The sequence below is a fragment of the Cavia porcellus genome, unplaced genomic scaffold (assembly GCF_034190915.1).
Source record: "Cavia porcellus strain 051 isolate PalLab524CR breed Dunkin Hartley unplaced genomic scaffold, mCavPor4.1 scaffold_16, whole genome shotgun sequence".
Lineage (NCBI taxonomy): Eukaryota > Metazoa > Chordata > Mammalia > Rodentia > Caviidae > Cavia > Cavia porcellus.
Window position 1 is genome coordinate 51,896,487 of NW_026947499.1, and position 24,098 is coordinate 51,920,584.

The 24,098-nt window shown below is 40.3% G+C and overlaps 1 protein-coding gene across 2 annotated transcripts in view; it reads left to right on the plus strand.

Moving 5' to 3' along the window:
* Prkcb (protein kinase C beta) overlaps positions 1 to 24,098 on the plus strand; it is a 310,851-nt gene that overhangs the window by 270,588 nt on the left and 16,165 nt on the right. For both annotated transcript variants that reach the window (XM_063226675.1, XM_063226676.1), the window contains exons 13-16: positions 3,669 to 3,807; positions 7,910 to 7,990; positions 8,264 to 8,371; positions 12,764 to 12,904. In XM_063226675.1, coding sequence (XP_063082745.1) covers positions 3,669 to 3,807; positions 7,910 to 7,990; positions 8,264 to 8,371; positions 12,764 to 12,904 — 469 coding nt within the window. The remainder of the gene's footprint in view (positions 1 to 3,668; positions 3,808 to 7,909; positions 7,991 to 8,263; positions 8,372 to 12,763; positions 12,905 to 24,098) is intronic.

Here is a 24,098-nt window from a genome sequence, read left to right on the forward strand (position 1 = left end):
ATGACCCAGCTGAGATCCAGTCTTGAGTCATAAATTATGACCAAAGAACTGTGATGATAGAATTGAGTGTGACCATAGTAATCAGATATGGGTAGTTTCTACAGGCGCGAGATGTGGTTCTTGGCAGCATCCTGAAGAGTCTAGCATTAGTGCTTCATGGAACAATGGGTGATATTTCTCCAGCTTCTTTAGAGATTTCATGAGCACTTCAATGTCTTTTTATAGGTTCTTTTCCAGATCAAAATCTTGAAAGTTAGTCTTTGCTCTTCACCATCAAGAAACTCAATTGAGACAGAATTCCTGAAATTGCTAATCAAATGAAAGCTATAAAAATTATATTACAAAAGATGTATAGCTTTCGAATTTTATAAGGATCGTATTCATGGTGGTAAAATTTGTTAAAATGTTACAAACCAGTCTTCATTTAACTCTGTAGTTAATTGGACTTTTCTTAAGGAAAGAGGATAAGGAATTATGCTAGACATCCTTTTCCTGAGAAACATTGCTAGATATTGTGTGTGGGGGGAGGGAAGGGGGGGAGTCCTTCTTGCCAAACTTAGTGTGTGATTTATTGATCATTATCTCTGAATTATGTGTTGATTTTGGCCTTAATGGATTTCTGAAAAATGAAGACAATTGCGGCAGCCTCCTGTTGAATCAGAAATGAAGACTTTATTACAAGGGAACAAAAGAATACAGTGTAATGCTAAAGCACTGCTATATGCCAATGAATATACCTGGGGTACCCCCCTCACACCTCTTCTTGCAGGACCTTCTGAATTTTGACACCTGAAACTCCTTTTCTATTACAAAAAGAGACATCTTTTCTCTAATTTAATTAACTCACTGCCTGTTTCTGGGCATGTGGTCAGCCGGAGACGATGTTATGTGGTATTATTAATGAAGTAATATATAGAACTAGCATGTTGACAGAAGTTGCTGTAAATCTAGCATTTCTGAGTTCCAGCATGGCTTTTGGAGTATAGCAAGAAGGCTAGCCCTAGTCGGGACTATGGACAGCACAAAAGACAGGAAAGGAATGTTGCTGTTGGTAAGCAGAGGGTGCAAATAGTTTACAGAATCAGATAAGAGGTGCAGGGATATATTTTTAGCGTGTGTCCTTTTAATTGGAAGTTATGATAGCTACTCAATTCAAACTAGCATAAACTAAGAGACATTTATCGGCCCTCATAACTGAAAAGTCCAGGCCTGAACTTCATCCTGGATGGGTGCAGGGGTTTAAATGATGTTATATGAGTTGTTTTATCACTCACCCTCTAAGCTGTTTTTACTACCTCTGGTATCTCCTCAAGTGACCCATGGAGCTTCTAGGTTTATTTTCGATCACCTAAACCTCTATCCTTATATCCCATCCAAACTAAATGTTAAAAAGAACTTACTTCTTTCTGGATTGTGCCTGCAAAGTTGCCAGAATTTTTATAAGTATATACTGGGTCACATGGCCATTTCTGAGCTCATCACCATAGCCAACAAGATGTGGTATTTCCTCTGGCCAGAGAAGTTTGTGCCTGTTTCTGGGGCCAGAAGTTAGGGCCAAATATGTTTTGAGAATCAGGAAGTGGTAGCTTCATCCCAAGATATTTAAATAAACAGAAATCACAGGCAACCACACCTATTCAAGAAGCTTTATGGGAGAGCCCCGAATTGGGGAGTAGGTGCTCTCCTAAGGAAATTGTTCTTCATCTTCTGTTAAGACTGAGTTGGTCTGACCCATAGACTATCCTGATGTTGAAACACAAGGAGTTAACATTGGAATATATGTTTAGAAGGAAATGATTGATATTAAGGTGATCTTATATGCTAGAGGCATGCAGGTGTTCCCTAAAATAATCAAGTTCTGCTCATCAACATAAATTGAAATAACAGAATGAGATTGTAGCACATATTCTTTTTTCTAAAAAGCAAAACAGATAAAAAGATACAGAATTTTAAAAACAGGGAATTAATACTAGTTAATGTATTGCATATTGTTATCTTAAAAGTAGTTGTTCAGATTACAAGATCTAGGCACAAAAATAAACAAACAAGGAGACCACAAACTGTTCTTTTTGATGAACTAACAGAGGTTGATAGTAGTTACCTGTCTCGCATACAAATGCACACATACCTTGATATATGTTTATCAACATAATCTTTTCCTTTTATCCTCTCCCCATCCCATTTGTTCTTCCCTTTTTATCACATTCTTTCCCTTTCATTATTACCATATCTATTATACATTTTGGATCTTATTACTTTTCCAGCCCTTTATTTTTTATTATTTTTTTATACTAGGGAGATTAATAAACGTGCTTTTGATTTATTTCCCTTATAAATATGGTCTCAAGTTGCCTCCATTTACCTATAAAAGGCTCAAGATTATTTTTTTATATCCGAGTAATGCTCCATTGTATAAAAATACTACATGTTTTTTATCCATTTTGTGGTTGATGGGCATTTGGGTTGTTTCCAAGATGTATCTATTACAAATTGTGCTGCTATAAACATGGGGGAACATGAATCGTCATGGCATGATATTTTCAATTTTTAAGGAATATACCCAGAAGGGAAATAGCTGGATTGAGTGGGACTTCCAATCCTAGCTTTTTGAGGAATCTCCACACTGATTTCCACAGTGGTTTTACCAGCCTACATTCCCACCAGCAGTGAAGAAGTGTTCCTTTTTCCCCACAGTCCTGCCAACAGTTGTTATCAGTTGATTTCTTGGTGGTAGCCATTCTTTCTGGAGTGAGATGCAATCTCAGTGTTGTTTTAATTTGCATTTCTCAAATGACCAGTGATGGTGAACATGTCTTCATGTTTTTATTTGCCATTTGTATTTCTTCACCTGAGAAGTATAACACATATTCTTTAGGTAAAGCTCAAATATTACTGCCTAAAAGATGTCCTTCCTGACTCCCTATTTAAAGCGATTGTCTCCCATTACTATCTTGTCTTCTTTGTTTCCTGCATTCCACTTATCAGAATTCATAGTAATCATGCTTGCAGATTTGAGTACTTGTTAATTATCCTTTGCCTGCAGTAGATTTTAATCTGAGTAAGAGCAGCATGCTTATTTATCTTTTTCATAGCTAATATACTTAGTTCCAAGCATAGTGCCTGCCACATGTAAGTGTGCAACAAGTGTTTTTTGACTGAAAGAATTAACGGAAACTCATGGGTCATTTTCCAGGGAGTGGCCTCAAAACACCTGAAGCAGTTGGATTTAAACAAGTTCTCTCCATCTTTTTTTTTCTCACTGCAATTTTCAGAGATACTTCAAAAATAATTTTATGGAAATTATACAGTCTTACAACATATAAGGGATCCATAAAATTGCAAAGTTTGACTCTTGAATTTCTCCTGGATATAAGAATCCTCTTTAGATGCTGTGACCTTAGTTTAATCTGTGAATCTTTCTCTTTCCGTAGCACTCCCGTCTCCCTGTGTCTTCATGAGACATGGCCCAGCTCACTCAGTAGAAAGCACAGAGGTTTATGGGATCTCTTTCACTGCCAGATTTTAAGCTACCAGAGGACAAGGGCTGGTTTACAGTTACCTTTGTGACCCGACAACTCCTAGCACAGTGTTTTGTATACAATAAGTAACCAATGGTTGGCTTGAAATAATTAACACTTAAATAAATCATATGTTCTTATCTGCTACAGGGACCTAAAACTTGACAACGTGATGTTGGACTCTGAGGGCCACATCAAGATTGCTGACTTTGGCATGTGTAAGGAGAACATCTGGGATGGGGTGACAACCAAGACATTCTGTGGCACTCCAGACTACATTGCCCCCGAGGTGAGAGCTGGTGGGATGCCTCACACACATTCCACCTTGTGACAGTATCTCCCACTGCTCTCCAGATGGCCATGTGAGAACCGGGAAGGGTTGAGGGTAGTACCTCAAATTGGTCCTCATCCTATACTCTAAATCGTTCCTTTGAGATCACACATTCAAATTAATTTAGCATACATCCAGAAGCTTGGGCCTAAAATACATCAAGATTTGCAAGGAAATTTAAATAAAACTCAAAAGAACCATCCAACACACATCAGTAAAATTCTTCATCAAGCTGCTATGGCTTGTGGCCATATGATACCTCCTAATTATGACATTGAAATGTTTGTTGAGAGAGAGACAGAGAGAACAGATTCTCCAGGCTGACATATGACACAGGGCTGTGTACTGTGTATGTAGCAGTTGTGATAAACCCTGGGAGAATCCAGATTTTTCTTCCTGTGCTAAAGATACAAATGAAAGACTAAGATTTATTTGTAGTTTCTTCCTACTCTTCCAGGAGGAAGTGGTCAGTGAATGAATTTTTTCCCCCAACATGACATAGGACAATAATTTGTGCCTGGAAATTTTTTCTTTTTTATCTGAATTGATGCTTGGAAAGGTGGTATGATGCAATCTGTAGCTGGAATTCTGTAACTGAGGACCTGGCATAGAATCTTGGAAAAAGACATTCTAAAATTCCTGTCAGTCACTTGATATGTAACAATGGTAATGAGAATCCCTGTTTAATTAACTTGACATGAGCTTTAAAACCCGCATTCTCTTGTCTCAAAAAAGTTTCTTTACCAGGAGCTTAGCTAGTTTACCAACACACACACACACACACACACACACACACACACACACACACGCACGCATGCATATAGACATGAACTGATACATAAAGGTGGAGGGATGTGTGTTCAAAGTCCTTCCTTCACCCATTTTTTTAATAATAAAAAATAGAAGTCAACCTCAAAATCTATCAGTAAAGGAAAAATTAGCTAAAATGTACTATATTCACATTGGAAAATCCTGTGAAGCCCTTAGAAATGTCTGAGTACACCTGTGTACATTAATGTGAAAAAATACCCCTCAATAGGAGTAACAGAAATAAACTATCATTTATTTAGTATAAAATCTACTCTGGTGGATGTGGTGACCCACACTTGTAATCCTCAGTTACTCAGGAGGCTGAAGTAGTGGGTTTCAAGGCTAGGTAATTAAGCAAGCCTTGGTCGCAAAATAAAATTTTTGTAGCAGGGCTGGGAATATAGCTCAGCAATAGGACACTTGCTTAGTGTATGTGAGGCCCTGGGTTCATTTCTCAGTACTTCACAAAAATAAAATAAAATAAAATAAAATAAATCTAGGCATCATTTCAAAAGCATGAGTTAGATATGCACGTACATAACAGAAATTTCCAAAACATATTGTAAAAAGAAAACAATCTGGGTAGAGAACGATAAATGCAACATGATACCAGTTGTGGGCAATAGCAGTAATATATAGAACACTGCAATGTGTCTTCAATGAGTAGGCATATGTGCATATGTGCATGTGCAGAAGAATGATTTTACAACATTGATGGCCTCCTAGGATAAGAGCTGGTAAAGAACAATGTCATCCCATCTGTATACTGTTTACATTTTCTACAAGGTAAATTTGTGTATTTCTTGAATAACAGCAAGGTAAACTTTTCAAAGGCCATTTATTTATTAGGACGGAGAAGAATTTTCCCTATGTGGCATCCTTTGATGAGCTATCATTTGATTCATTAGTTGGCGCATCAGACATGAACTATAATGCAATTCCCGGGTATCCCATGTGTTTAGTAACCTTTGATACCTAACTCTCTCTGCACTTTAAAGTCATGGGAAAAGCCTTTAAAATGTAGCCGGGCTGGCCATCACCCTAGATCTATTGAATGAGAGTCTCTGTACAGTGGGGCCAGGGATCTGTGATTTTTCAGTCATTTGCCATGAGTCATGATGCCTGAGGTACCTCCTCTTCTAGCCCAGGATTAGGAACAACATGCCAAGAGCTTGTCAAGCCTTGCTGTTAACTAACCACATCACCTCTGGCAACTTTTTTCTCCTCCCAGGTGCTATTTTCCTTTGTAAAAGGATCAACTTGTTGGATTGTCATGAGGTGCGAAGTACCTTAAAAGTGTGAAAACACTTTCAATGAGAGGTATTCTCACTGAAGGCTTTCTAGTCTTGCACTTCTCCTCTGAGTGCATTGCTTTTTATTTGTTTATTTATTTTTAATTGGCAAAGAAAAAGTGCATATATTACTTGTCATATGCAGAATATTTCTGAACTATAGATACAGTTGTGGTGAAGATGATTAAAATCTACACTCAACAATTATCAAGAAAAAAATTCATAGCTGGGCATGGTACTGCATGCCGGTAATCCCAGTAGCACTCAGGGAGGCTGAAGCTGGAGGATCACAAGTTCAAGTCTTACACGGACAATGTAGTCTTAAAACTAAAAAGGGATGGCAATGTAACTCAGTGCAGAGGCTCTGGGTTCAATCCTCAGTATTCAAAAATTTTCAAAAAGAAAAAATACAATTTCTTGTTATAAACTGTAGTCACCACATTGTACTTTAGATTCTTTGGGTGTTCACTTCCTATCTAACTGAAATTTTGTATCTTCCCATCAACATCTCTGGATTTCTACTTTTAGAGTCAGGTAGGGTTGGAAAATGGTGTCTGAGAAATAGCCATTCACTTTATAGTCAGCTTTGTTTCTTTATTGTGAAGAATAAGCAACTACTGAATTAGAGAACATTCTAGTAAATGCTAACGCTATGAGAACATAGTATGTGAGAAGTCCATGGTATATCATTCATCCCCCAAAAAGCCCTGTGACACAGATATTGTGGTAAATTTCATTTTGTGGAAGAGGAAACTGAAGCTAGAAGTAATTACATAGCTTCCCTCAAGGTCATGTACTTGTTAAATAAAAATCAGGTGTTAGAGTTAGACAATTTGATCATAAACCTCAGCCTTGACCTTTATCATCTCTACACCTGTTTGACACAGATGTTTTGATACCCATACATACTAAAAGGAAGACAGCCATATACCTACTAGACTTCTCCATCAAATGCCTTAGTAGTCCACTAGTCTACTCCTAGGAATTTATTTTATGGAAATAATTGGACAGACGTCCATATATGTAATTAAAAGAATATATTTGTAGCATCAGAACAAACGTAATTGGGAGTTAAAAAGCTAGATTTTGGTACATCCATCCACTGAAATATATGCAGAGGTAAAAACCAATATTGTCAATGTACAAATGTTATTAAGGAGAACTTAAGTGACTCACGCACTTTATTAAAGGTCCACTTCCTAGAGCATTTATGCTTATGTAAATCGCACACACATGCAGTTTAATATATATTCATAGAAAAGAGTCTAGAAACAGATAAACCAAATATTAGACATACTTTTCTCTTGACAAAAGATTGCAAGTGATTTTTATTTTATTCTCTTAGCTTATCTGTACTTTCTAAATAAATAGTAAAATAGTGAGAAATATTACTCTTAAAGTGTTTTTATTTTTAATTATGGTTTTTAAAAATCACATGGCATCTTAACCATTTCTAAACATGTGTTATCTATCTACGTACCACAAAATTTATCACATTATCTATACATATAGTTTGTACAATGAAGCAGGAATACCTTAGCTTCTTTCAAAAGCCATACATAGGTTTTGAAATCACACACACACACACACACACACACACACACACACACATATCAATACCCACAAACACGTACCCACCACACCACACTGAGGGCTTAAAAAGACAGCATGATATGGACAGATGTTTGCCTGGGTGCAGATTTATCTGTAAAGCTTTCTCATCATTCCCTGAGTAGCCCAAATGAGAAAATAGCTCATATGGACATGACCTTCCTATCTGTGCCTTGAGATTCTGCCTGCTCTGGACTCTGAATGCCACTATTTCATAGTAGGTAGGTGACATGCTCTCTCTGCCCGTCCCACCCTAGTGAAGGACCACTCTTATGGTAAGAGAAGTGTGAATTCAGTCTCCAGCTGTGTAAACTGAGATTTCCTGACAAATGCTTTCTGTTTTCCAGATAATTGCTTACCAGCCTTATGGGAAGTCTGTGGACTGGTGGGCATTCGGAGTCCTGCTGTATGAAATGTTGGCTGGGCAGGTAATTTAATGTTAAATGAACTGTAAGAGAAATCTTCCTCTACTTGAATCCACATGGCTTCTGATAACTTGGTCACAGTTCATAAATCTGACCTTTTATGACTTTCCTGGACTTGGGGTTACCCAAGTATGTTGGAGATGTTTTTTCCCTTTTAAAAAACCCTGTAATATGGCCTCACTTTGGGCCCAGAGAGGAAGGCCTCCTGCAGGTTAGAGGCCATTGGGGGAGGGCAAAGGCAGGAACCCTTCTCCCACCCTGCCCTCTGTCCTTCAGGCCCCATTCGAGGGAGAAGATGAGGATGAACTTTTCCAGTCCATCATGGAACACAACGTGGCGTATCCAAAGTCTATGTCCAAGGAAGCTGTGGCCATCTGCAAAGGGGTAAGTGCGTGCCGTAAAGCCATGCCCAAAACTACCACATACAAAGTATATAAATCGTGCCCCACTTAGGGGACCAGAGACAAAACTCTACTTTTCACTCGACTTGCTGACATCAGAACCTTGAAATGGAACTTGCCTACCACAACAAAGAGAGCTGTTCTAGTTTACACAGAAGCACTGTAGAGGCACAGCTGCGGCTGCACCTTGCTGCTGGCTGGGCTCCAGCTCCTGATCCAGTCCAGGGGAATGCTTAATGAGTGAGTGAGGTAGGAAACACAGACTTTGTTTAAGAACTGGAGCTTGTGGGAGAAGGGAGGACTCTATGTAACTTGTTCTGCAGCAGTGTCTTGTTAATACTAAGCGTGTGTAATTTATGTTCTAAGAAAATCAAGCAAGAGTGATCATAAGGTATTCTCTAATAAGCTGACCCAAATTCCATGTCCCCAAACTTATTATTCCCTTCCTGAAATACCATGATGCACATAAAGCATGCATAGTCATACACCTGTGACATAAGCAAATTGCATTTGTGAAGAAAGCTGACGTAAGTTTCTAGGTAAGAATTATTTGTTATGGATCTTATGTTGGACCCAGTTGTGCTCATGGCGACCTGTGTGAGACCCTAGAGATCTGTGATCCTCACTTTGGAGCCATCAGATGACTCAAAGTGCTTTTTCAGAATGCGTAGGCCTCAGCCTCACCTCAAAGATTAAGTCTGGGTATTGCAGTATTTTGAGAAAGTCCCCATGTGGCTTGAAAACCACTACCTTTAAATGTGTTGTCAAGTGAAGTAATCTTTCAACTCTGATGGAAGTGTGAAAGCAACATTATGAGATTCTCAGAAAATATGGCCCAAGGAAGATGCCTTTCAAAAGGATTTGCTGTGCTGCCAACCAGCGGTGCAGGCAAGTTTTCAAGGTTAGAAGTTGGCTGTTCCTTGACAGTGGGTTCCTGTCTCTGTGTTGGACCAGACCTAGATCTTAGGTGTGTTTGGAAAGTTCCCATACCCTACACAACTCATTCTTTCTCATCCAGGTCATATTCCATAGGAGTTGACTTTAGTTAAAGAAAGCTGAAATAATCAGGCAATCAAGACTGAGGCTTGGCCCAGATTAGAAGAACTGGGCCATCCTCTCAGCCTAAAAGCAACCTCCTTGTCACACTGCCTAAATTCCCACAAGCTTTTTGTTTCTGCTATACAGGTTAAGATGCAAATATCCCTAGGGAAATCACATGTGAATTAGTCTCAAACTCTAATATCTCAAAGTGAATTGGTTAAAAACACTTTCTTTGAAGGTGAGAGGCAGGGAGAGGAAACATGAGGAACAGAGGAGAGACCCAGGAGTTCATTAAGTGCACAAAGTCTGTAGATAAAAGAAGGCACAGACAAAGGCCAGTGCATAGCCTCACAGACATTTCATTGGGGAAATAGTGGAAAGAAGTTATTCATTGCCATTTTAGTTTGTTTAATATTTTCCAGCATTTAAAGATTAGGGGGTTTCCCGTAAACATTCAGCTTTCCAGCTTCTCTTGAAAAATCAAATCTTAACACATTGGCCTGTCATTTCTGCAGAACATCAATCAACTGAATTAGAAACCCCTGCCTCCTTTATGTGGGCCATGCTCTCTCCAATTTTCAAAAACACCCATCTGGCCCAATTCCAGCTGGATTCAAATCCAGGTCCAGGCATTATTAGCTATGTGTTCATGGGGAAGTTGTTTGACCTGATTTGCAGATTTCGGACAATAATAGCATCACACATAAGGTCCTTTGATGAATTAATATCTATAAAACACTTGGACCAGAGCTTGACATTGTGCTGTGAAACTCATGGGCTTTCTTACTGTTATCAATGCGTCACTTCTGTGTTCCATGCCTTGCTCCTCTTGGCATTTGAGTTTACATTCCCTGCAATAGGAATTTTTACAGTGGGAGGATTTTGAAAATCAAAGGACTTTTCAAATCTTAACCATTCCACTTCTTAGATGCATGGTCTTGAGAGAATTCCTTTGTATTTCTGGCTTGCATTTATTAATCTCTAAAAAATGGAATAAAGCTACTCATTGAATGAGGTAACATAAAAATAAGTTTTTTTCATGATGTTGGCACATAGTAGGTGCTCAACACATGCTCAGGGCCTTCCTCTTTGCAAGCCTGCCCTGCCTGGACAGCTGGGGGTTCTAAATGGGTCATGGAGAAGAGAGAATTTTCCAGGTCAGCTGCATTCAGCTTCAGCTCCAATTAGCAGTTTCCCTGGTAGAACAGTTTTCTATTAATTCAGGACCCATAACCTTCAGGATGAACTGGGGTGACTTCCTTGCTGTTGGGTTTGGGTACCTTTTTAAATTGAGTGGGTTAAGTCCAGTGTGGGTTGTTTCTTCAAGGCTGACATTCTGAAGAAGAGGTGATGCCTAAGCAAATAGACATCCACTTTCTCCTAAATAGCAGCCCTAGGGAGTGCATCTGGGAGGTGATCAGAAATTGAAACAGCGATTAAATCCAGCTGTCTGCATGGCTTCAGACCAGAATGTGGAAACTGGGCAGAGACTCAGAATTAGTGCTGGGTGTTTCTACAGTGGTGTTTCTTTGCTTGACGTCCTCCTGCTTGCATAGAAATTGAGCTAGGTTTTTGAAAACAGTCATCTTCCCAATGGAAGCAGGTCCTTTATGTGTCCATCTCATTAGACACCCTGTTTTCTACCATAAAAAATGACAAAACTGCTCCAGTTGCCATGTGTACTTGGAACAATCTTATAGCTGGCAAATGAACACATTGGTTGCAGGTTAGAGTGAAAATGAATGAAGAATGATTTGCAGGGAGCTCCTAGAATTCTGATCTGGCAGATCTTCTCAAAAGCCAGTTCCTTGACTCTATGTCTTCGGCAAATGCTTTTACCTCCCTGGACTCAGTTTCTATAGGTATTGGGAACGTAAGTGCTAAACCTCACAGTGTTGTTGTAAAGACTAATAAATAAATAATGACTGGGAAGACTTCTGCACAGAAGTTGGACGCACACAATATACTCAGTATCTCAAAACCATTACTGATATTATTAGTCCTGCCCTCCATCAACATTTTCTGATCAAGCCAGACCACAGATATCTGGGCAACCACAGGAAGTAGAAACACTCTTCTATTTCTTTTAAAAACCGATATTTTACAGTGAAGCCAAAAGGGATCCAAGCCTTTACCAACTCTCTGAGTCTTTGCAGTTGCTTAACCTCTGTGGGTGTCAATTGCCTTGTCTTCTCACAGGAGAAAAATAACAGATCCACCTCCTTGGGGTTATTGTAACAATCAGACAGGATCATGCCTGTAATAAAGAACTAGCTTAGAACATTAAGGGCCTAATTATTTTTCCCTACAGAAGATAAATTCTGTTTGGAAATTCTATGAATACAAATATGAACATAAATTATCTTGTAAGCAGGAAACAGGCTAAGCTGATTGTCCCATACTAAGTATGTATTTCTATGTATCCTTTCCCATAATCAGCCAGTCCTGGGCAAAATCATGGCTATTCCAGGAGGGTCTTGGGCTTGTGTGTCCCAATTACTTTTGTTTTCTCTTTTGATGCTTTCTTGTCAGTCTTCTTTTAAACCACCAAACTCCATCTTGACTCTCTGCACTTGCTGAAGTCTTGCGATCAGAGATATTTTCCTGCTGCTTTGGATTCATTTATAAGAGGAAGCCTGTCTGGTTTCATCTCAGAGCATCTATTCATCTTGTTATTTAGCACTGGCTCAGAGACCCAAAGATGGAGAGTTTTGATAATTAAGTAATTTAAACAGAACACCAAAGAAACCTCAGTGGAGTTTAGTATAATGTGTGATACAAGGAAATGAGCTAAGCTAGGTTTTGACTATTTAATGAGCTTTCTGAAAGTAATTACTTGAAACTTGGGTCCATTCAACTAATATTTTTCTTCTGTTTTGTCATTTTCACAAACGCTTTACTGAGAAATGCAAATAGTATCTGAATGAATGTATCCTTTGCTTTGGTCAAATGTCAGAGTTTTTTATGGTGGGAGCAAGGAATTTGAAGGTATTGAAACTGTTCTCGTTAGATACACCAGTAATTGCCTCCGTTTCAAGCCAAAATGGATTTTCTGACATTTCTAGCTTGAAGTTCACAGCCACATTTAGGCTTTGATCTGATTAACCACAAGAGATCACATTCCAATGCAGGTAGCAATAGACACTAGTGTAGGGTGCCCTCCTACCAAGACCTGGTTAAGGAAATTATTCCTGAGATGCAAAGCTTAAAAATACAGTTAGTTGCAATTCTTCATTGCTCTTTCTTTCCTACGCCACTGGAATAATAATTTCTGAGCTTCTCATATTTTTTTCCTCTGAAATTCATTAACTCAATATCTTTTTTTCTCCTAAAGCTGATGACCAAGCACCCAGGCAAACGTCTGGGCTGTGGACCTGAAGGCGAACGTGACATCAAAGAGCATGCATTTTTCCGGTATATCGATTGGGAGAAACTTGAACGCAAAGAGATCCAGCCTCCCTATAAACCAAAAGCTGTAAGTAAATGGTTCTCTCTGGCTGTCGGGGCCTCACACACAACACATTCTTTCTCCTGTCCACTGTGCTCTGAATGCTGTCTGGGGAGTAGACATCAGTGCATTTACTTGAATATATGCAGCCATTCACATTTATGCGCTAGAAGTTATTGGGTGCAAACATGGAGATTTCCATTCACACAGCCTGGCCTGTGTAATAAATGGAAAGAAAATCGCTACTGAGTTTTTGGTGTAGCAGTTCAATTATTGTTAACTGTCTCAGCTGACAACTTTTGGAGAGGGTTCTTTAGAGAGCAGAGTTCAGTTCTATTTGGGGGCTGTGATAAAGAATCTAATTCTGCCTTCCTTTCCTTGGTTCAACTGTGTCGTTTTTTTCTTCATACTGACATTGAAAAGGTCATGTTGTTTATCTCAACAGTATTTAAATTTAATTCTTAAACATAACACTACAATGTCTGAGTCAGTAAATAATTCACCCAGCAGCTTCTACCCAAGGAGAAAGAGAGTAAAACAGAAGCTGGCATGGCCCTGAAGCACAGCCCCACTGGAATCTTGGGGTGTAGACATGGCTTTGTGAGAACTCTTACAATTCAAGAATAATAGCTTCACTTTCCTCCATAGTGTTGCACCGAGGGGAGGGTTTTCCATCCCCAAAGGCCCAACAGGGAGGACTTGTCAATGTTAGGGAGGAGGAATTTGCACCTGAATTAATCAGAGCTGTGATTCTGGTTAGGAGGATATTGCTTTGTTAAATTAAGTAAAGCGTAGACCCAGTGACTTTATTATGGGTTGTACAACCACCTACTGAGGCTGAAAAGTGAACATAAACATTGTCACTGAAACCTAAAGTTGCAAGGTCTTGGTGTTGAGATGAAGAAGGCGATAATGCTAGTTATTTTGATACTATAATTGTTAATTGCATGAGCACTTATTATGTGCTAGGAACATGTTTAGCACTTCACATGTAACATCTAATTAAATCCTCACATGAGCCTAACAAGGCAGGTGCAGTTACCCCATGTTATGGAAGAGGAGGTAGAGACTGGAAAGGTTAAGTGCTGTGTTCAAGGTCATTCAGCCAGGATGTAGTGAAGGGAGGAAATATGCCCTGCTCCCCTGGAGGCTTACGGGAGTGCCCAGAGACAAAGGGCGCATCGTTTAAGGAAGTGTCACAGATGGGTCCTACATCTCCCCAGTGCTGCCCCATTTCCTCTTTTCTGATGTAAAGTTACAGCTCTGCAGCATCCTGGATGAGCCCTGAGTATCTCCAAGTGTTGGGAAGCCAGGACTTCTAGAACAGAACAGCCGGTTCCAATTTGTGGCCTTTCTAACTGCTGCAAACTTGTGCATTAATACCTAGTCAGCCTCCCCAGAACTGCCACTGCCTCTGTAGAGCATGCTTAGGACTTGTGCAGCTGCTGACTCATCCTCTTGCATCCTGTGCTGCTCAAGCTGAGTTCTGCCCCTCTCCTCCTACAAGCAGATTCTTTCTGATACCACTTCCAGGGACCTGTGAATCTGTAGGTCATCAACATCCATCTTCAAACACAGACACGGGATTGGACACAACATTCCTAATCCTACCCTTAGTAAATAAAGTGAGTCAACCTGTCAGTTCCTCCAGAGCTGGTGGAATTGGACTAGTCAGTTCTCTTCTCTGATCCGTTGCTTCATCATTTGTACTCCAGCAGTGATAATAGTTTCTACGTCAGAGGACCTTAGAGCATTCTGTGTGCTTGGTACATAGCAGGATAGGTGATTGCTATTGTTGTTAGTAGTATCATGCAGTAATGAATGTCTCGGGTGTGGGGTCCTTCAAATGTGGGTCTATGTGGCATCTTGCCTATGCTCTTTTAAGATAATGTTCATGTGCATATTTGGAGTTGGGGAGGGCTCTGCACATCTTGGACAATATTGCCATTTTTACAGAACCATTTTGAAAAAATATCGAAAAGTGAGCTGGAGGAGAAGAGGACTATTCAGGACATAGCAACTTGGAGGTGGAACTCATAACTCATTTAGTTTTTGTAGGCTATTTATGAGTTGTCAGAATGTGTATCTTCTCCTTTCCTTAATTGGCCAGTGAAAAGATGCAAACGTCTCCAGTCCCACCAGCACTGAGCCTTTGGGTCTCATTCTGGGGCTGTAGATTGGTGGTTTTCAAAGTGTATTCCTTGGGCCAGCATGCTGTGAAATAAACACTAGAGATGCATTTCTAGGACCCTGTTGTAAACCTCCTGAACCAGAAATTCCAGGGTGGAGCCTAGTGTTCTATATTAAGCATGGCCTTCCTTCCCCTCTGGAAATGAGAACCAGCCTCTGTTGACATCTGTGCTAGGCCATTGACTCAGATGTCTAGAGAAGTCTGGAGGGTGCTGGGAAGAAAGAAAAAGGACCTGTGAGCTAGAAGACATAGTGGAAGGGAAAGAGGCAGGCTGGGGAAACTAAAGGCTCTGCTGATGTTTGGCACAAGCTGAGCCTGATTTCATCCTCATAGTTTCATAAGAAACTGGAAATCAAGGTTTTAGATAAATTCTCCCTGTTTCGTGCTGTATCAGCAAGAAATGTTTAAAAATTAAGCATAAAACAGGGCAAATGAAACACATCTGTGACCTATATGTGGCCTGTGGACTGTTTGTCCTCTCTGGATTGCTGATGATTCCAACCAGGATGACATTTAGCCAGTTCCCATTAGTGCTGGTTATTGACAGCCAAAGTCCGTTCTGACTGGGCAACTCTTGTGAGTGCTCCTGCTGAGTGATAATGAATGCAAGACGATTGGCTCATAGAAGGGGTTCCAGAAAAGATAGATCTTGATATTGTTGATGAAATGACTTCAATAAGTATCAACTGTTCTGCATTTACTGTTACTTCCAAATGACCAGCGTCCTGACTTCACTCTTGTGGGTTTATCAATGACTTTCAAAATACTGTGACTAGACTGGGCTCTATACTTACAAATACTGTGACTCTTGTGGGTTTATCAATGACTCAAAATACTGTGACTAGACTGGGCTCTATACTTACAAATGTTCTACCACCAGCTCTAAGAGGAAGCAGACAACCCTTGATGTCTTTTGACTAAATTAAAAGTGCAGTTATCCCATCTGTGAGGGATTCATTTCAAGATCTCTTGCAGATACCAAAATCCACAAATGTTTAAATCCCTTACATAAAATTCATATTATCTGCGTATAAGTTATACACATCTTCCTGCATACTCTAAATCATCTCTAGAGCACTTATAATGCCTGATAAATATAAATGCTATGTAAATAGTTGTTGTACTGTATTGCTTAGGGAATAATGACAAGAACAAATTCTGTACAAGTTCAGGGGAGATACAGTTTTTTAAAAATCATTTTGATCCATAGTTGGAGGAATCTGAGGATGTGATACCTGGGGATACAGAGGATTGATTATAATAATAATGGGTACACCACTCACCCACTGGGTTCAACTGCTCATATGTTTTATGTTGTAGATATGGGCCTTAGAGTCCCGTTCCCACCCCAGGGTTTTATATTTCCTATTTCCCCTTCCCTACCTCTTATTATCTGCCACTCCTGAAAGGCCTGGGTTGAGTGTGTGTGAAGTTCTGTGTGCCTTGTGGGACGTTAAGAGGCATGCATGTATCTGTCAGTGCGCTTGATTCATGCATGCTATTAAGTCAAGAAAAACACAGGGCAATAACAGGATTGCATTCCAATCTCAGTGACGGTTCTGTTATTGGAGGTTCATTAAAATCACTTTAAATGTGTTTTTTAAAAGTTGTTCCAGTGCCATTTCTCATTGTGGCAAGGAGCTGTTTGCAGAGCATTGTTTAAAACTGTACCAAAAGACATTAGCTATGGTGTATTGTTGTAAGGGGCGAAGTAATTTTTTTTTAATGTGCATCTGGTTTCGTGAGTCTTTTACTGAAAGTCTCCTGACGGCTTTCTTATATCCCAGGATAATAGCCATTGCTCCTTAGCATAAGTGGCTTTTGAGTCTTCTGTCCTCCTAAGAGCCAAAATTCATGGGCTTCCTCGGTTGTTTGCACATGCAGCCTCCCGTTTCCTTGCTCTCTTTGCCATACAGAGTCATCCACCTGGGATGCCCAGAGCCTTTCTTATGTCCCTGCCTTCCATTTAATGAGGGAGACTTGCTCCCTCTCATTAAATAGGTAGAATGTCACCCCTCAGGGATGATCCTCCAGATTCCTGAGCAGGAATTTACTACCATCCTATCATCAAACTCATTACATGCTGTTGCAATTGCACCTTCCATGGAACATCTGTCTTTTCAACTAGACTACAAGATTGTGACTTCTTCAGTGTCAAATCTCAGTGCTTTTTGTAAGGTTGAGCATATTATAGATACTCAAGAATTTTTATCACATGAATGAATAAATAAATGAATAGCCATAAAATAGATGCTGTAATACAGGATATATATATATATATATATATATATATATATATATATATATAGTGTTTTCCATATGTACAGCAGGATGTCTAAAATAAAGTGGTTGTTGTGTGAGTTACAACCCTGTTTATAAAAGGCTATAATTTGGTGGCTGACTTTGCAGACTGTCACAGCATCCTGTGTTTTTGCCTTGTGTTCTAGGACAGCATGCCAGTGAGGAACCTGAGGAGACAGTGCATAGAGTTGTTGGACTCAGGTTGGGAGGGCTGCAAATTCCTGCCATCTGTCCTTGGGCAGACCGGTCTGGCATTGCAGCTGCCATGACTCAGCCTAGCATGATTTTTTAAACTTGAACATGCATACAGGAGTCCTTTGGTTAAAATGTAGATTTTGATTCATCTGGTCTGGTGAGCTTGAGATTTTGTATTTCTCATAAGCTCTCCCAGTGATCAGAGGCTACTGGAGCATTTGTTACACTCTGTGTGGCAGGCAGTGGGGCAAGTGCTGTGGGGTGTAGCCGGTATGAGTTGAATGGTCAATCCTGTTGCTGCAGATGTAGCACGTGTAGTACACAGATCTAGTAAAGCACAGGACCTTGGTGAATGGGAATAAAAAGTAAGGTACAGAATGTGCTGGTAAACACAGCACACCACTGTGGACTGATGTGTAGAGGGAGGGAGGTGGAAGCTTGTGTGTCACCACCTCGATTGCATGGTACAGCTGAAGGTGGGCAAGAAGCATGTGTTGCTTTTGTCTTCCAGTGGGGACATTGTCAGGGGCTGAGTCACCCTTGAAGCAGATGATGAGGTAAAAAAAAAATCCCCTTATGGAGCTTATCTTCTAGGGTGCACAGGCAAACAATAAACACAGAAGCAAGTGAAATTTGCAATGTGTTAGAAGTTGATAAGCATTATGGAAGAAACAAAAGCAGGGATAGAGTTTGGGAGGACCAGAATGGGGTAAGGACAGTTTTAAATAAAGTGGATGGAAAGCTTCCCTGAGAAAGTGACATTTTAGCAAATATAGGAAGAGGGTGAGGGAGGGAGGAAACGATGTGGGAGGATAGGGTGGAGATGGTTCAAGGAGGTAGTATAACAGGTGCAAAAGCCCTGAGAAGGAGCTTGCCTAGCATGTTTAAGGAAGAACAGAAAAATCCAGGTGACTGAGTTGAGTGGTTAAGGGAGAGAGTTAAGGGAGTGAGACCTGAGAGGCCGTGGGAAGGATAAACTGTGCAGAGCATTACAGTATCTTTGGCTTTTACACCAACTCTTGAGTGGACAAATGGCAGTTTGATCTCTTTAATATCATAGTGATGACTCAAGGAGTCAGGGTGAAGTGAGGGAGGCCAGTTATGAACAACAGATGCTTCTCATAATAATATAGGCCCACTATGTTGGGAACTTGACTTAGCTGGAATAATTTGAGAGCACTTAGGTTGTGCTCATTTTGGAACCTCCATCCAACCGCTCTCAGGCCCTGGCATCTCATAGGTCCTTAGTACTTGTTCTTTGAGGCATGAAAGAATAGGTGACCTTTAATCCCTTTAGACCTCATAATTGCTCAAGTATGAAGCCAGAGAGTCCAGAATTTGGTCGTCCTGACAAGAGGCAGATAAATGGATAAAATGGGCTGTCAGGAAGCTTCTGAGGTTTGGAGTGCGGGTGTGTAGAGCACAGAGCAGACCATGATTATGCCACAGCTTATAATTCCTCCTTTCAGCGTTAAGCTGATGGCAGTCATTGAGGCTTCTGGTACTGTGGGCTCTAACCAGGGAGTTCCCTCATGGCTGGGAGCTCCAATTCTGGATTCTGTAGTGCCGTAGTATACATTGCTTTAAGACTGTGTCATTTTGCATGTTTTAATGTAAAATTTGTAATACATGGTGCTAAAATGTCATAGTACAGGAAGTGCTGTTGTAGTCTGTTTAAACTGGAGGGCCTGGGTAAGATTTTGATGACATTCATTTATTATTGTGAATTGCCTTAATGCAATCCTGTCACCCTTCCTCTGGAGGCTCCCAGTAGTGTTCTAATACGAGTGTCTTCACATGGGCTCACTATTGAAGTGGCTGCGGGCACATGTCTGGCTCCCCTAACAAGGCAACCCTGGGATCATCAGCTTACCCAGCTAGCCATGCGGGAGCTACTGGAAGAGGGCAAAGAAGGTAAGTGGGCCACAAGCACATCCTGGTTCACTAATCTATGGAGCCGTACATGCTATCATGTGTTTATAGAGATCTGCTCACTGATAAATATGGCTCTGTCGGTTTTCTAAAATATGATCAATCTGATCATCAGTCTGATCAATCTAATTGCCAGTTCTCACAAAAAAGAGACATTTGCACAATCTCCTTTCCCTGCCTCCTTGAGTTGTCTTATGAGCAGCCCCCAGGCCCATGGAGACATGATCAGTGTACTCCCTCCCTCCCGCTTCCCCCTCCACCCTGTATCAGGTCTCACACCTGTGTGATAGTCTGATTCCAATGATTTCTGTTCTTGTTACCTATTTTTAACTTTAAATAAAACCTCATAATTTCGAGGCATCTGCACACCAGGAAGGTCTGGAAATCTTGCATGAAAAATATATAAGGTCCCTCATCCCATTTAACTGAATCCAACGATATCATTTCCAAAATGATACATACGTAGGTTATCTGCTGTCTACCCATATCCTGTGAGAGTCTAAGAGCTAAACTGCTTCAGAAATGAATCAGACTCATAGGCCTTGGCTTCTCAATAGCTCTGTCATCCGAAAGTATTGTTTATGTAGCAGAGGTCAAAAGCTTCAAGTACTGTTTTAATGAGCTGCAATTCTGTTCATATGACATTCTCTTCCAAACCCAATTGCCCTTTCTACTGTATGAGTAAGTGTCTTTGTGTGTGTGTCTGAAGGTGTGTGTTTGATGTGCTGACATTTCTGATTTGAAGCCAGAAAGTATAACCTTTGTATGTTTGCTTATTAAAACTCCAAATTCAAGGCTTAAGAAAGAGATGTAAGTTTTACTCAGTATGATTTATTTAAGCATTGTACTTAACTCCCCCAAAGTACCAAATACTCAAGAGAATAATACCTGTTTGAAAATGGTGATTTTAAAATAATTCTCTTAAAACTTGTTCTATTCAAAAATATTGGAAAAAATATTGAGTTCTTATTCTGGGCCAGGCACTGCTTTAAGTGTCTTCCAAGTGTTATCTCATTTAATTCTCACAGTAACTCTGTGATATAAATGTCCATGTCACCATATTACAGATGAGGGAATGGAGCTTGGGAAGGTTTTAACCTTGACCATTTGCTTAAGAGCCAGGACTTGAACCCTGGACTCAACACAGCCTCATCTTGAAAAGACTACCAGAAGACTACCTTCTTAGAGCCCCTCAGAAGGTGTGTGTTTGCATTAATAGGAGAGAACCATGGTAACACCACTTAATGAAGTTTATTACATAAGAGAAAAAGACTGAGTATTCTTACATTTCAAATGACTTAAAATTTATTTTAAAACTTTGTAACAAACAAGTAGCATATTCACACCATTTGCAGTTCACCAGCAGGATCTGAAAAGATGCAAATTTCTCTTGTTCCTTAAGGCTTTGATTCTAAGACTGACAAAGACAGCAGACTGACTAACCATTGGCAAGGTAACATCTAAGAGGAGGAGGAGGAGATGTTCTCCCACTCGGTTTTGGGGGTTCTTTGGGGAATTTGCAGGGATTTTAATCAAAATTATTAGGCTACATTCATACTGATTAACAGATAACCTAGAATCATATATGGGCTTGCAGGCTGGAAGCTGTCTGTTCATCTCTTTCTGTCTAGCCACAGCTTCACTAAGGAGAAACTATTTAAACTGCAGATCAATCCAGGCTCCCTTTAGACGGCTGGAATTGGCAGGTTCCTGGGCCAAGTGAAATCCCTAAATCATCTACCAGATGCATGACTTTGAGTTGTCCCCTGGAAGGGAAGCCAGCTGTTGGAGTTAAAATAGTAGAGGAAAAGGTCACATGCTGAGAGGAGTTAGGATATGTCTGGCAGTAACTATTGAAACATAATATAATAGAAATCAAAATAGAAAGATTATCCTAGAAGTAGAATTCAACTTCATTCTGTAGATGAGTGAACAGAGGCCCAGATATTTCTTTAAGTGACCTACACAGGGAATATAACATAATGAGGGTTAGAAAGCTAGCCTTCCATTTAATGAAGACTTTATTAATAACACTATGTACAATCATAACATTGAAGCAAATCATCCATGTTCTATTAAACCATTTACTTCTACTGGAGAGTAGAACTGTATTTTACTGCTTTCATTTCATTCTCCACAGAATACCACGAGATAAGGTGATACCTACCATGACACGTAACGGAGCAGGCTCAGACAGCCCAAATAACTTGCCCTTGGTCATACACATAGTAAGTCCTAGTGCCAACATAAGGTCCTTTTTCTTCACCCCGAAGCCCATATTCTTCGCCACTCTAGTGTGTATTTTCTCATCTACCGAAAGTACTAGAACTCAGCTATGGAATTTAAACTCCTCTCGCTCCTATCTCGAGTTTCAACATTTTCCTGGGAGATAAACTCATTTGGGTGGGTAGCCATGAAGTTCAGCTTCTCAAATTCTGCTGCCAACTCTGCCAGGTTTTAACGATCACAGTATTCCAGGAAGCTATTGACAGAATGGTGGGAGAACTTGAGAAGATGAGCAAATGCACCCAGGAAATCTGAATCAAGCAGGAAGGATGTAGATGGAGCATCCGATAGACCCAGGATTCCACAGGAGCTTTGCTGCTAAGCAGCTGGGTAGAGATGAGCAATAAAGACACTTCTGAGCCTCCACTTATGCAAGCTTTATCTCACCTGGGCCCTTTGCCTTTCCAAGCAACCTCTCCAAAGCCCCCTGAGCAAGTCCTTGAACATCGTTCCTCATTTCTTTTCACTGAAGTTCCAGCCCTCTTGGTCTCAGTTGATGGCCTCATCTCTTAAGGGTACTGGGAACATTGAGGCTGTGGATGGCCATGAGTAGGCGGGTTTCAATTTCTTCCCTGTCCTTGACCTCCTTTACCTCCTTTCTTCTGTGCCACCCACCTTAAAGTAAAACTTGCCCTCCATCCTTGCTCCAAACTCCATCCTGTCATCTCGACAACATTTTTGCCTAGTCTAGTTTGTGTCTGTAGCTTTTCTCTGTATTAGCCAGACTGTGTGGTTGCAACAGAAATTGAATTCAAACTGACTTTAACCAAACCAACAAAAGTGAGTGTGCAGATATGTCTGGATGCATGACCTCAAACAGTGCTAACAATAATCCATTTCTACTTTCCTCTGCACTGACATCATCCTTCATTCTCAGGGGGCTTTCTTGGGCACACAGCAATAACCAATCAGGTCCCATTACCTCAGTAACCTCTACCAAAAAAGAACTATTTGCTCTAAAATTCCCACAACTTGAGACTGGGTTTTATTGGAAGATACTGAATCATATGTTTATCTTTAATTCCATAATCACTCAGGGCAGGGGCTGTGCTGATTGGCTGGGCCAGGGTCACTTGCCTTCCTTAGCCAAAGAATTTGTTCTCTTCCTATCTAAACCAGGCAGAGAGAGAGAGAGAGAGAGAGAGAGAGAGAGAGAGAGAGAGAGAGGAAGAGATGGATCGTTCTATTACTAGAGGAAGAGGGAATGCCTGCGGGGTGAACAAAAGCAGCAGCATCTACTCCTTCCTCACTGTTTCCATAGCACATAACACACTGCATCTTTTCTATGTTTTATTTTATTTTACTTTATTTTATTATTTTTTTGTCTGTGTTTTGGGACAGGATCTACTAAGTCACTGAGTTATCCAGGTTGGGCTCAAACTTCCAATCCTCCTGCCGCAGCTTCCCATGGTGCTGGATTACCACTACCCACGATAGTCTTTTTTCATCTTAAAAATCCCATCCTTCTAGTTGAACAGAACTGTTTGCAGTCTTGCTGTTTGAATTCCCAGTTTATATGTTCCACTTTTGTATCTTAAACAACTATTTGTGAAAGGGCAGTATGTAAACAGTAACTAGTGATTTCTTACTGTTTATTTTTTCTCTGAGCATATGTATTATTTCTACTCATTTTCTGTTTTGTTTAGTCTTCCTTTAAATAAAATTTTTTAAAAAATGAAAAAAAATCCCATCCTTCAAGCTTGGGATTCTTTATTCCTATTGCTAAGCCTTTTGTGCTGTCATACTTTGCATATAAACAAAGTACGAATGAATTACCAGTTGTTATTTCTACCGGATGACAATTCATTTTCCCCTCAATTCTGGTGCAATCTGGCATCTTCTCCCACCATTCCATTATCATTTCTTTCTGAGTCATCAATGTCCTGAAAATCACCACCTTTCCTAGGCTTATGTTATCTTTCTTAACCTCATCACATTATTTCATATTTTGATAATCCATTCTTTTAAAAAATCTGAAGAAAAATATTCAAGCAGCACGAAAAGCTGTGCAGCGAAATTGTCTTCCTTCTCCTTTGACCCCTAACTGGGCTTGGTTCTGCTTCGGAGAGTCACCCACTGTGACCAGGTTCCTGTGTGACATTGTAGAGAGGGTGTGTGCAGTCTCAAAAACACTCCACACCATACTCAATTTATTAGCATGCCACGTACAATTTCTACGCCTTGTTTTAGTCCTTTCTGCCTGGGAGATGATACTCCCCCTGCCTTTTTGGTGCTAGGGACTGAACCCAGGTCATCATGCATGCTAAGCAAGCACCCTGACATTGCACGGTAGCGCTGCTGCTTGGAGATGATACC